Source organism: Myotis nattereri (assembly GCF_964212035.1).
Source record: "Myotis nattereri genome assembly, chromosome: 1".
Taxonomy (NCBI): domain Eukaryota; kingdom Metazoa; phylum Chordata; class Mammalia; order Chiroptera; family Vespertilionidae; genus Myotis; species Myotis nattereri.
The window spans coordinates 10,877,803-10,889,882 of record NC_138075.1 but is presented as its reverse complement, the minus strand read 5'-3'; the positions used below and the strand labels follow the sequence as shown (position 1 = coordinate 10,889,882).

At 38.8% G+C, this 12,080-nt stretch overlaps 1 protein-coding gene across 2 annotated transcripts in view; it reads right to left on the bottom strand.

Annotated features, from left to right (window-relative positions):
* Positions 1–6,019: 6,019 nt before the first annotated feature.
* PPP4R3A (protein phosphatase 4 regulatory subunit 3A) overlaps positions 6,020–12,080 on the bottom strand; it is a 37,919-nt gene continuing 31,858 nt past the window's right edge. For both annotated transcript variants that reach the window (XM_081089669.1, XM_081089670.1), the window contains exons 11-15: positions 11,162–11,331; positions 9,945–10,087; positions 8,880–9,070; positions 8,228–8,454; positions 6,020–6,861 (exon numbers count right to left, since the gene is read on the bottom strand). In XM_081089669.1, coding sequence (XP_080945795.1) covers positions 6,751–6,861; positions 8,228–8,454; positions 8,880–9,070; positions 9,945–10,087; positions 11,162–11,331 — 842 coding nt within the window. In that variant the 3' untranslated portion in view covers positions 6,020–6,750. The remainder of the gene's footprint in view (positions 6,862–8,227; positions 8,455–8,879; positions 9,071–9,944; positions 10,088–11,161; positions 11,332–12,080) is intronic.

Genomic DNA, 12,080 nt, shown 5'->3' with positions numbered 1-12,080 from the left:
TAAAATTTACCATCAGCCATTTTGAAGAGTACAGTTCATTGATATTAAATACATTCACATTATTGTGCAGTCATCATCCCCATCTTAGCGTGTAAATAAAACTCTAAGAGAAACATGCAAATTGACTGCCCCTCTGCTACGTCCAAGCCACGCCCACCAGCCAATCAGAGCGGCTGTATGCAAATTAACCCAACCAAGATGGCGGCCGGCAGCCATGGGGCTGGAGCAAGCAGGAGGCTTGGTTGCCCCAGCAATGGAGGAAGCCTAGCTTCCCGCCTGCCCTGGCCGGCTGTGGCCTCTGCTCAAGGCAACAAAATTTCAACTATATAAGATAAATCCCAGATACCTGCTTCCAGCCAGCCTCCACTGGGAGCTTGAGTGGTTGGGGGCTGTGGCCAGCCTGCAAACAGCCATCAGCCCCTCACCCAGGATGGCCACACCCTCATGGGGTGAGGATCCCCGCTGGGGGGCTTGGCCAGCCTGCAAACAGCCATCAGCCTCTCACCCAGACTGGCCAGGCACTCCAGCGGGGACACCCCACCCTGAAGGGGCTGTGGCCAGCCTGCAAACAGCCATCAGCCCCTCACCCAGGCTGGCCAGGCACCCTAGCAGAAACCCCCTCGCTGAAGGGGGTGTAGCCAGTTTGAAAACGGCCCTCAGCCCCTCACCCAGTCTGGCCAGGCACCCCAGCAGGAACCCACCCTGATCTGGGACACCCTTCAGGGCAAACCAGCCGGCCCCCACCCATGCACCAGGCCTCTATCCTATATAATAAAACGGTAATATGCAAACTGACCCTAACAGCAGAATGACTGGTCACTATGACACACACTGACCACCAGGGGGCAGATGCTCAATGCAGGAGCTGCCCCCTGGTGGTCAGTGCGCTCCCACATGGGGGAGCTCTGCTCAGCCACAAGCCAGGCTGCCGGCTGCCAGTACAGCGGTGGTGGTGGAAACCTCTCCCACCTCCTTAGCAGCGCTAAGGATGTCCAACTGCAGCTTAGGCCTGCTCCCCACTGGCAAGTGGACATCCCCTGAGGGCTGCCGGGCTGCCAGAGGGATGTCTGATTGTCATCTTAGGCCCAATCCCCTGGGGAGCAGGCCTAAGCCAGCAGGTGGACATCCCCCGAGGGGGTCCCAGACTGCGAGAGGGCACAGGCCGGGCTGAGGGACACCCCACCCCCCGACCAGTGCACAAATTTTTGTGCACCGGGTCTCTAGTACCTATTAACTCCCATTCTCCAGCCCCTGGCAACACTCTCCCTCCACTGCCCCCGATTCTACTTTTTCTTTAGGATTTTGACTATAATACCTCATATAAGTGGAAACATTTAGTATTTATCTTTTTGTGAATGGCTTACTTAATTTAGCCTAATGTCCTCAAGGTTCACCCATATTGTAGCATTTAACATTGAAGAGCATGAGATTTGCAAACATCAGACCAAAGATAAGTGGTCTGTGAAACCTATGGCTCATGGCTAGGTCCAGTGATAAAAAGTGTCTGTACGTATCTGTAAGACTATGACCAGAGTAAGAGGCGCTGGAACCCAGGACGAATAGACCAGGAAGGCTTAAGAACTGCAGTTGTTGAAATGAGTCAAGGTAATTTTCTGAACCTAAAATACCCTCTGTTCATGCTACTAGCTTAAAACACAGTGGTACAAAGGACAGAAATCTCAAGTCCTCCCTTTATATCAGGGGTCCTCAAACTACGGCCCGTGGGCCACGTGCAAATACAAATATTGTATTTGTTCCCGGTTTTTTTACTTCAAAATAAGGTATGTGCAGTGTCCATAGGAATTTGTTCATAGTTCTTTTTTAAAACTATAGTCCGGCCCTCCAACAGTCTGAGGGACAGTGAACTGGCCCCGTTTAAAAAGTTTGAGGACCTCTGCTTTATATCCACCAGAGGGAACTTTATGGTCAAAAATGAATCAGCTAGGTGTGGAATACAGGGTATATATAGATGGATGTGTTGTAGAGTTGTGCACCTGAAATCTGTGTTTTGTTAACCAGTTATCACTCCATAAATCCAATTAAAATATGAATCACTTTTAAATTTTAATTTTCACCTGAGGATATATGTTTATTGATTTTAGAGAAGGGAGAAATATCAATGTGAGAGACACCAACTGGTTGCCTCCCATATGTGCCCCAACCTGGGACCCAACACACAACCCAAGTATGTGCCCTGACGGGGAACTGAAACAGCTTTTTGGTGTATGGGAGCTCCAACCAACGGAGCCATTGGGCCAGGTCTTAATCAAACTTTGACTGTGCTAGGGCATCAGCTAAAAGACTTTCCCAGTCTATATATTCTGTGTGCATGTTATTCAGTCTTTTGATCATTCATCCAGTAAACATTTGGAGACCCATCTGTGGGATTGTGTCATACCAGATACTCTGAATACATAGTTGAAAGGCTGTAACATACCCTTCCTTCAAGGAAGAAGTGGAGTGTCAGGGAACATTTCTGAACATTGGAAGGTGAATATGATTTCATCAGCAGGTAAGGCAGGAAAAGCATTGAGAGGGGCACCTAAGTTAAGGTAGTCTTTTAGGGCATAGCATGACTGGGTCAGGGATATACAAGTAATGTGGCCTGGCTAGTGATTGGGATGGGTACCCAAGGTGCAATCCTAGTGAATCCTAGCATTGAAGGGATAAAGGGGGCCATGAAAAGAAAGTCATGAATGTTAAAGCACATGGTGCAATAGAAGCCAAGAGAAAGAGATCAAGGAGATAGTAGTACATGCTGTAAAAGTATCAAGTAATATAAGGATGGAAAGGTGTCCACTGAATTGGCAGGTAGGGTATGACCTACACCAGGCAGTTTTTTGGGATAGTGGGAATAGAAAGAAGCAAAACAAAAACCCATTTAACAACATGTTGAAGAAATCACTATTCACTGAGCCCATGGAATAATTTACCTAGAAGAGCAAAAAGTCAAGGAAAGTTGTCTCTAATCAGAGCTATTTTAAGGAACAAGACATCTGACTCCAGTAGTTAAGACATTTATCTCTGGAGGCTAACAGTTTCATTATAAAGAGTCAAGAAGCATTAAGGCCAAGCAGAGAAAAATCAGTGATTTAGCATTGGATCAGAGATCATTGCCCCACTGCCTCATGCGTCTCAATGTCCCAGTATACTGGTAGACAATAACCCATCCCTTAAAACGTTTTAATAATCCTCTTGCTCGAAATGTCATGACAAATATAACCTTGTAAGAATTTTTTCATGTTTTTTAAATTTTATTTTTAGAGACAGAGGGAGGAGAGAGAAACACTTAGAGAGGAACATCATCCATCGGCTGCCTCCTACACATACCTCTACTGGAGACTGAGCCTGCAACCCAGGCATGTGCCCTGGACTGGGAATCGAACCAGCAACTTTTTGGTTCCTGGGTCTATGCCAGCCGTGGGCAAACTACGGCTCGCAGGCCGGATCTGGCCCATTTGAAATGAATAAAACTAAAAAAAAAAAAAAAAAAAAAAAAAAAAGACCGTACCCTTTTATGTAATGATGTTTACTTTGAATTTATATTAGTTCACACAAACACTCCATCCATGCTTTTGTTCCGGCCCTCCGGTCCAGTTTAAGAACCCATTGTGGCCCTCGAGTCAAAAAGTTTGCCCACCCCTGGTCTATGCTCAACCACTGAGGAACACAGGCCGGGCATATGTAAGAATTTTGATGGTCCCGTTTCCCTCCAAAATTCTAAACAAAGTTTTTTATGGTAAATACTAGAAATTGTAGACAATTTGAAGTTGCCTACTTCAAGAAATCTTCCAGTTTAAACTTGCTGTTCTAAATAGAGACTGTTGCTTAAATCAATTTAGAACAGAACCAGGAACAATATTAACCCCTGCTCTATGCCCCCCATTGCCAAATTCACAAAAACTAACTTGCAAATTGGAGTTCCTGGGGACAAAGTGCAGGATCTGAATACAATCAGACAGGGAAAAACCATCAGACTTCTTCCTGTCAAAAAAAAAATAAAAATGCCCGGGCAGCATTTCTGGACAATTCAGGATGTCAAGGTGTTTCCTGCAGCAATTATAAATGTGTCCTCAGAAATCGTTTGGTAATCACTCTGAGTTGTTTTTTTATTTTAAGCATTACAAATGAGCAAAAGAACCAGTACCACTGAAATGGAAAATAATCTATTCACATCATTATATTTATATCAATTACCAAGACATTATCTATGCTTAAGAGCATGGACTTTTGAGTCAGATGGAACTATGGCAATTCAAGTGTTGTATTTCTAGCTAATAGTCTTTTTGCTAATTTATTGCTAACAGTCTTTCTCAATGAAATGACAAGCTATTTTAGACCTCACTTTTCCTATTATAGCAACTTGTGTTAAGTTTCTGCTTCAGTAACCATAATCACTAAAGAAACAAAACAATCCATCAATTAAAGGGCATCTCTTAAATGTCCAAGGCCAATGGTATCTTTTTAAAAGGTATAGTACACCATAATTGATGAAGGCAAAACCAAGAACGCTCAGAATATGAAGGCAAGTAAGTATTCCAGGAGTCAGAAAGGTGTATTTAAACTGTATGTTTAGCCTTGGCGGGTGTTGCTCAGTGATTAGAGTGTTGACCTGAGCAGTGAAGGGTCTTGGGTTCATTTCTTATTCAAGGACACTTACCTTGGTTGCAGGTTAGATCCTGGCCCCAGTCAGGGCACAACCAATTTCCACCCCACCTCCCTTCCACTCTCTCTAAAAATCAATAGGAAAAAACAGCCTGGGTGAGGATTAACAAAACAGATGCAAAGTTAACTAATTTGTGTTCAAGAAAGACATCCTGCCTGGGATTTTTACAATACCTACATGATGCCACCAGAGCTGATAAGCTATTGCAGCATTCAATATGTTGTCATAAAAATACAAAAAGAGAGATACCAGAAATTAAAAACTAAGTTCTTAAATAAACATAAACAATAAACTGTATGCTTAAAGCAAAACATTTCACATGGTACTTTCATTTCACATGGCACATGATATAATTAACTTAGATCCTATTACGTTTTTCTTATCTTTATTTGCAAGATAAGTGGATAAACTTCAATTATTAATAGCCAGAACTTGTGACTCAGAAGTAGCCCTATACTGTAGTGAAATACACTTGAACTCTTCTATTTAATTATACACTCAAAGTTTCAATTAGCTAAAAACAAAACTCTCCTCGAGTGTAGCAAATGTTGCTTTCTGGATTTCCACCCAACTATTCAATATAACCTTATTTTTGGTACCACAAATTAGAATTTACTAAAGACCAAAGCAAACGAAAAGCTTAGAAGCACACAGTGCTTAATTAAAACAGTATTCTTTCCTGGATATGAATTTTTACTCACATTTGCAAATATATTCTTCAGTAAATTCTAAAATCTTCACTTAAAGTGAGGGTATGTGGAATTGAGATTTTTTTCATTTTAGCACACCTAAGACAAGAAAAAAACCTATTTAAAAAAAAAAAACTGTTTTAAAAGGTACTAGCTGATGGTCCTCTGGCCAGGTATTAATTTAGGAACCACCACCATCAACTCCAACTGGTATTCCAAAGGGAGTAATTTAAAAAAAGAAAAGAAACATACAACTAATACAATTTCTATTACTCTTCACTTTTCTTTTTATTATTCAAAAGTCAAATGTTAATTTTTAAATCATCCATCCTCAATTTTTATTTAATGTACCGTCATTTTCCCAAGATATGAAGTTTCAGAATCTCTTTGGAATACTAATGTCACTGTTCTAGGTTTAACAAAACTGTTGAAAGTTTAAATTCCACTCTATTTCCCTGAATTCTCAAGACAGTTGCTGATGTAAATTTTAATATAAAATATTTAGTCACAAAATAGTATTGCTTTTGTATGCACATAGTTGTAAGATTACTTTGCTTTTGTCAATAAAAACTATACCATCTTTCATAAAACTCTAAACAAATTAAGAACTGTGATGTAGAACAAAAATTACACATGGTGAAACAGGTACCAGCACAACGTTAGGTTATATTACATCAAAAAAAGTTTTAATGGTCCCAAATATATATACTCAACTAAGCATACACTCAGGGGAGCAAAAAATCCAAAAACAAAATGAAACAAAAAAATTATGACACAAATGACCACATCTAGAATTCCACTCAATCTTTAATCAAGTAGGGACAAATCCCCACTTTTAAAAAATCTGCAGTTCGAAGGGCAAAGGGAACAGATAAAAAAGAGGAAATTTTGTATTCACCCCTCCCCCATAGGTTTTCCAAACCTGTTGTAGCTTGACTAAAATGTTCAGAATGTATGGTTTTAAAGGCAGGTCTCTTTATACAAAGAAACTGCTGGCATTCTTAACTAGTGAAGAATTATGGCTGAAAAGCCTATCCTTCTGAGTCCCAAACATGGTCCGACAAAGCATATTCTGATTGTAGCAACTGACCAGTCAATCCAGAGTTCCACTTACAAAACCCCTGCCCTGTTGGCTTTATGTTTCCATTTCCTTCCCTGAGAAAAGGGCAATGTGTGGTCCAAGCTGGAGAGCTCAAGGCTTACGTCTTTCCCCTAATGTATAATATCCCCTCCTTCTGCTCCTTTGAATTGGCACTTGATGAGCAGAGGTCAAGTGTGCGAGGCTGATCTGTCAGTCATTCACAAGAGACCACTGCTTTGTTGTGAATTTTGTAGGGGATAGGGGTAGAAGAACCAGTTTTTTCAACAGGTACTGATTGTAGGCAGTTGCCATTATTATGACTCAAACTTTGCTTTCTTTGACAATGGTAGCATGTCTTCCTTGTCTTCATCCTCGTCGTCATCCTCATCATCATCAGGATAATCTACCAGACCCACGAGGCCTCCCTGTTCAAAAAACAAGGATTATTTAAAGAAAACACCATATTTTCAACATGTTTTAAGTTTGGGTAAAGGATATAGAACCCCACCCCCATCTCAATACAACCGTGGTTATTTCTGGGTAGTGAGATTATATATAACTGAAAATTCATTATTTTTATCTATTTCCTAAATTTTCCAGAGTAAAACATAAATTTAGTAGTTTATAATCCTAGATCACCCAGGAGATCAAAACATAAATGACTAAATTTAAAATGTTAAGATTAACAATGCATTAAAATTTTTTAAGCAAAGTTTATATAGTATATCAAAATATCTACAAAAGATTAAACAGACCACTAGAAATGAGGGCACACAAACATCAAACATCAGGAAAGTGATTCAGCCCTGTCCCCTCCCCATCATTTCATCTGGACTTCCCAGAGACCTGCTCACGACCAGAAACCACTGTAGTTCACTTTATTTAGGAGGGTGGGTGGTGAGATTCAAACAGCTCTTGCCTGGAGCCTTTCTCTTCATCTCAGCATTTCTCACATTCACTTTTAGCCTAGGGGTCCCTGCTCACATCAGAGGAATGATAATGTATTGGTGAGCATTATATTTCTGATTTAGATCAATGAATCCCAAATGCTAGTCTGTTATGCTAATCCAGAGCAGCATAAAGCAGCCCAATGAATTGATTTTCATTCTGAGAATCTCTTTCCTACATTTTTGGTGTCAAAATTTTGATCAGTTTTTTAAATGAAATGTTACTAATAGATGGTTTACTCCTTTTTATAAACCTTGCTTGGCAAAATAAAGTCAGACGTGTCTAGATATTTAGATTATCTTTTCCCCACAAAGTCTTTATCTTGGTATTAACTGGGAAAATTGATAAAAAAATAACTTAAGCCCAGCTGGCCTGGCTCAGTGGTTGAACATCGACCTATGAACCAGGAGTAGTTAAGGGTTTGATTGCCGGTCAGGGCACATGCCTGGGTTGCGGGCTCAATCCCTAGTATGGGGTGTGTAGGAAGCAGCTGATCAGTGACTCTCTCTAATCATTGTTTCTCTCTCCCTCCCTCTCCATTCCTCTCTGAAATCAATAAAAGTATTTAAAAATTTAAAATAAAAAAAATAACATAACTTTTAAATTCCTGTAAATGTTGTGACACATACAAATCTGAACTTGAGATTCTAAAATGCAAATAACCAAAATTAGAATATATTCAGACTCCTATATTGGTCACAAAAAACGTAAGTTAGTTCAAGTGATGATAGGAGAATGATTCTGTAGTTCACAAATTTAAATCAGTTCCAAAAGACAGTAACTGTCACAAAAATTATTGTTGAGAAAGCTTAAATTAGATAGGCCTGGGAGTCAAAAGTGTACCTTGGTAGTAATAGCTGCCGTCTGAGATGTATTTTTAGGGACGGATCCAGGAGATCCAGGAGATCCTGGGGATCCAGGCGACCCTGGGGATCCAGGCAGGTTCGTTGCAGGTGACTGGCTGGTGAGGTTAGTCTTTGTCCCACTAGAGAGGGAAAGCTTGAAACTTGGGCTTTGCCGGCCGGAAAGATTTGTTTTCAGAAGTACCTCCTTTTCCTCACTTTCTTTTACTAAAAATAAGAATGTTGTCAATAGTTGTCAAACATACTCATCTTTAAAAATCCCCCAAATGAGGAGACACTAGAACACAGTTTACTCCTCTTCTAGGGAGAAACACTGAAGATCAATCTCTGAACAAAACTCACTTAGCAAAATACTAAAACATCATAACTACTGAATTTTTATTACTGATAAGGAATGAAACCTTCAGTATCATATTTAGTGTTTCTACTCTTTCTGATAATTTTCTCCTTAAGTAAAATTAAGAAAATTTAGTTTATGCTTTCACAACAGAAATATTCACACTCTTATAAGCAACATCTTTAAATTTATGTTGTCATACATACAAATCAGATACCAATCATACAGTCACAAAATAAGAATAAACATAAGGTGAGAAAGACTTCATTTCTCCTTGTTCATATTTTCAACATACATTTCTTCCTTTCCATGAATTTACTTATTGGATCCATAATATCATCATCATTTTTAGCTTTGTCAGATGGAGACACTACAGCTTCTCCATCTTCCATATCATCTTCATCTGCGTTGAACCACATCTCCTCTTCATCTTCGAGTGTTCTGGCATCTCTTCGATATCTATGATTCCTCAAAATGGACCGCATACTATGAGTAAAGAGAAGATAGAGTAAACAGACTCATAAAGACTTCACTAGATATTCTTCAAGTATTGTTCTGAATTAGATACAGTCTTTTATTTTAAAATATATTTTATTGAATTTTTACAGAGAGGAAGAGAGAGAGAAACATCCATCAGCTGCCTCCTGTACACCACCTACTGGGGATGTGCCGGCAACCAAGGTACATGCCTTTGACCGGAATGGAACCTGGGACTCTTCAGTTCACAGGCTGACGCTCTAGCCACTGAGCCAAACTGGTCAGAGCTGAATCAGATACAGTCTTAATAAATGGGATAAAACAGATTTATACACTAAAGACTGACAAAAACAGATTTTACCCGACATGTAATTTAGAAACACACTGCCATATCTATCTAGTATTAACTAGTGGAATCAAACTTCCTATGATCAAAATTATACTACTACAGATCAGTTACTAAACTTAACATTAGGAATTAACAAGTCATAATTTATGGATTTTAAAATATAGCATAAGTATGTGAATTCAGGTATTTAGGAAAATGTACAAGAGTTCTTAAAAATACTTTGTAATTCAAAGCAAGTAAGATAATATTTTGATTTGTTTGGACACATGAAGCTTCAATGCCACGTAAGTGGCATTCTTTTCTTTTTCATTATCTAGCTTGATATATGCTTGAGGAAGAGCCCACAGATCAAATCCACCTACATCTTCAGGGAAACACTGACACTGACCATTGTACAGAACCCTACCACTTCTAGTCACTAGCTGCTGTTTCCTCCTCCTCTGCCAAGCCAAACAAGCAAAATACAAGCAATACAAGAGTCACTGCCCTACAACTTGTCACTGAATGAACAGGTTCAAATACGGGGTAACTTACCTGTCAAGTTTGGGATTATCTTGCCTTTCTCTTTGTTGTTCAAATCTCAATTTTAATCCTTTAAATGTCTGTACATAATCTACATCTTCCAGTGCTTTCCAGTAATTTTCAATAACATGAGCAGTCAATGATTTTATATCTTCCTATAAAAAAGAATTATAATAAAAAATGAGATGAAATGCTATTTTAGAAAGATATGACTTCCTTGTCATGAACTGACAAACCCACCCAAAATAGTCTGACTTCATAGAATTATTATACTATCTTAGAGATCATCAAACAATAAAAATGGGCATACCATACTGGGTCCTTCAGTAGTCCCCAGTTTTTGGTGTACCTCAGCATTATCTGTGGGTCTTTCCAAAGTAAATGCCCAGGTACCATCTGGGCAGATTTTAAATCATCCTAAAGTGTTGGAGGTGGATGGTGGTAATGGTTGCGCAACAATGTGAACGCACTTAATGCCACTGAATTATATACTTAGAAATGGTTAAAATGGCAAATTTTATATTACGTATACACTTTACCATAATTTTTTAAAAAGCATGCCACAGATAACTCTAACACACACCAATATTTGAAAAGCACTAACCTAATATATTATTAAAGAACCAAGAAGAGTTTGTTATGAAATTGCCCTTTAGAAATATATGGGAGAGCCATGGCCAGTGTGGCTCAGTTGGCTGAGCGTCGTCCCATGCACCAAAAGGTTGCCAGTTCAATTCCTGGTCAGGGCACATGCCCAAGTTGCGGCCTCGGTCCCCAGTAGGGAGCATGCAGGAGGCCGCCAATTGATATTTCTCTCTCTCCCTTTCCATTCCTTTCTTGCTCTAAAATCAATAAAAACATGTATTAAAAAATAGATAAAAAGTTTAGAAAAGAAGTAAAAAAGATATATGTGGGAGAAAGTCAAGAAAGTTAAACAAAAACACATCTAAATAGTTATCAACTGTAATGTTACTTTCTTAAAATGATTACCCTGACAGTATTATAGCAGTTTTCAAACTATCCTACAAAAAGGAATCATAGCTGCTGAGAGAGATTATTTTGGTTTTTATTAGTTTGAATTGACACTCTCTCACAAGCTTTTGGTAACACACGTTTTCTTTTAAAAAATTATCTTCAAATACAATAACTCAAGCCGAAGTACCAATAATGCAGATTAAAGTTCCTCAATAATTAAAACCAAAACCTAACTAATAAAGTACAGAACCTACCACTCTAATAAATTCAAACATCTCTATTATGGCAGAGTTCATCAGATTGTAGCGGGATCCATTGTTGAGAAATGCTTTGACTACTGGCTCAAACAAAAAGCTTTTCATTATGTAGCGGTTGTAAAACTCATCTTTTAATCCAATAATCTTTCTCTTAAAACGAAGAGCACCTGAAATGAAGAGGTATTATTCAAATTATATACCACACTTCCATATTTTAGACTCACACACAAAAAAATGTCTAATAAATATAATTCTTCGTGCAGTGATGTTACTGCTTCCAGAAGTATGAACCTAAAGATAAGGATTACGAAAGGGTTACCAGAAAAATGTATTCTAAGAGTAGTGTGTGTCATCATAGAACACAAGTCTTAGAGAGCCAGGAAAATTCTGGAAGTTACTAATGACCACCAAAATGTACTTTACAGCTGACATAGGAACTAAGATAGGGCTAATGAATGAATTAACCTATCATACTACTTAAGATGAGAATCTAAATATATCCGTTTATATATACCGTCAAAACAACAGAAAAACCATTGTTTTATTAGGGCAATCCACTGGTATAATTTGACCATTACTTTTGGACACTTTATTATTTTGCATCAGAACACATGGTTGCATTGGTTTATTTGTGGACGTGCTTGGAGAAATGCTATAAACCACAAAAATCTGCATGACCCAAAATTTGCCTTGCTATATTTTAAAATAAATTTAGAGGATGTTATTTTTAAAATGTGGTCCTCTATGCTTATTGCAGCGAGTATGCTTTTTAAATTTTTTTCATAGTTTTCCTTTTTTACAATTAATTAGGCTTTAACTTACAGATTAAAAGGTATATTTACATCTTGAGGTATGGGGAGTTAAGTCACCATTCGTCAAGATCCAAATATACGCAGACAGCTAGACTTCAACAAAG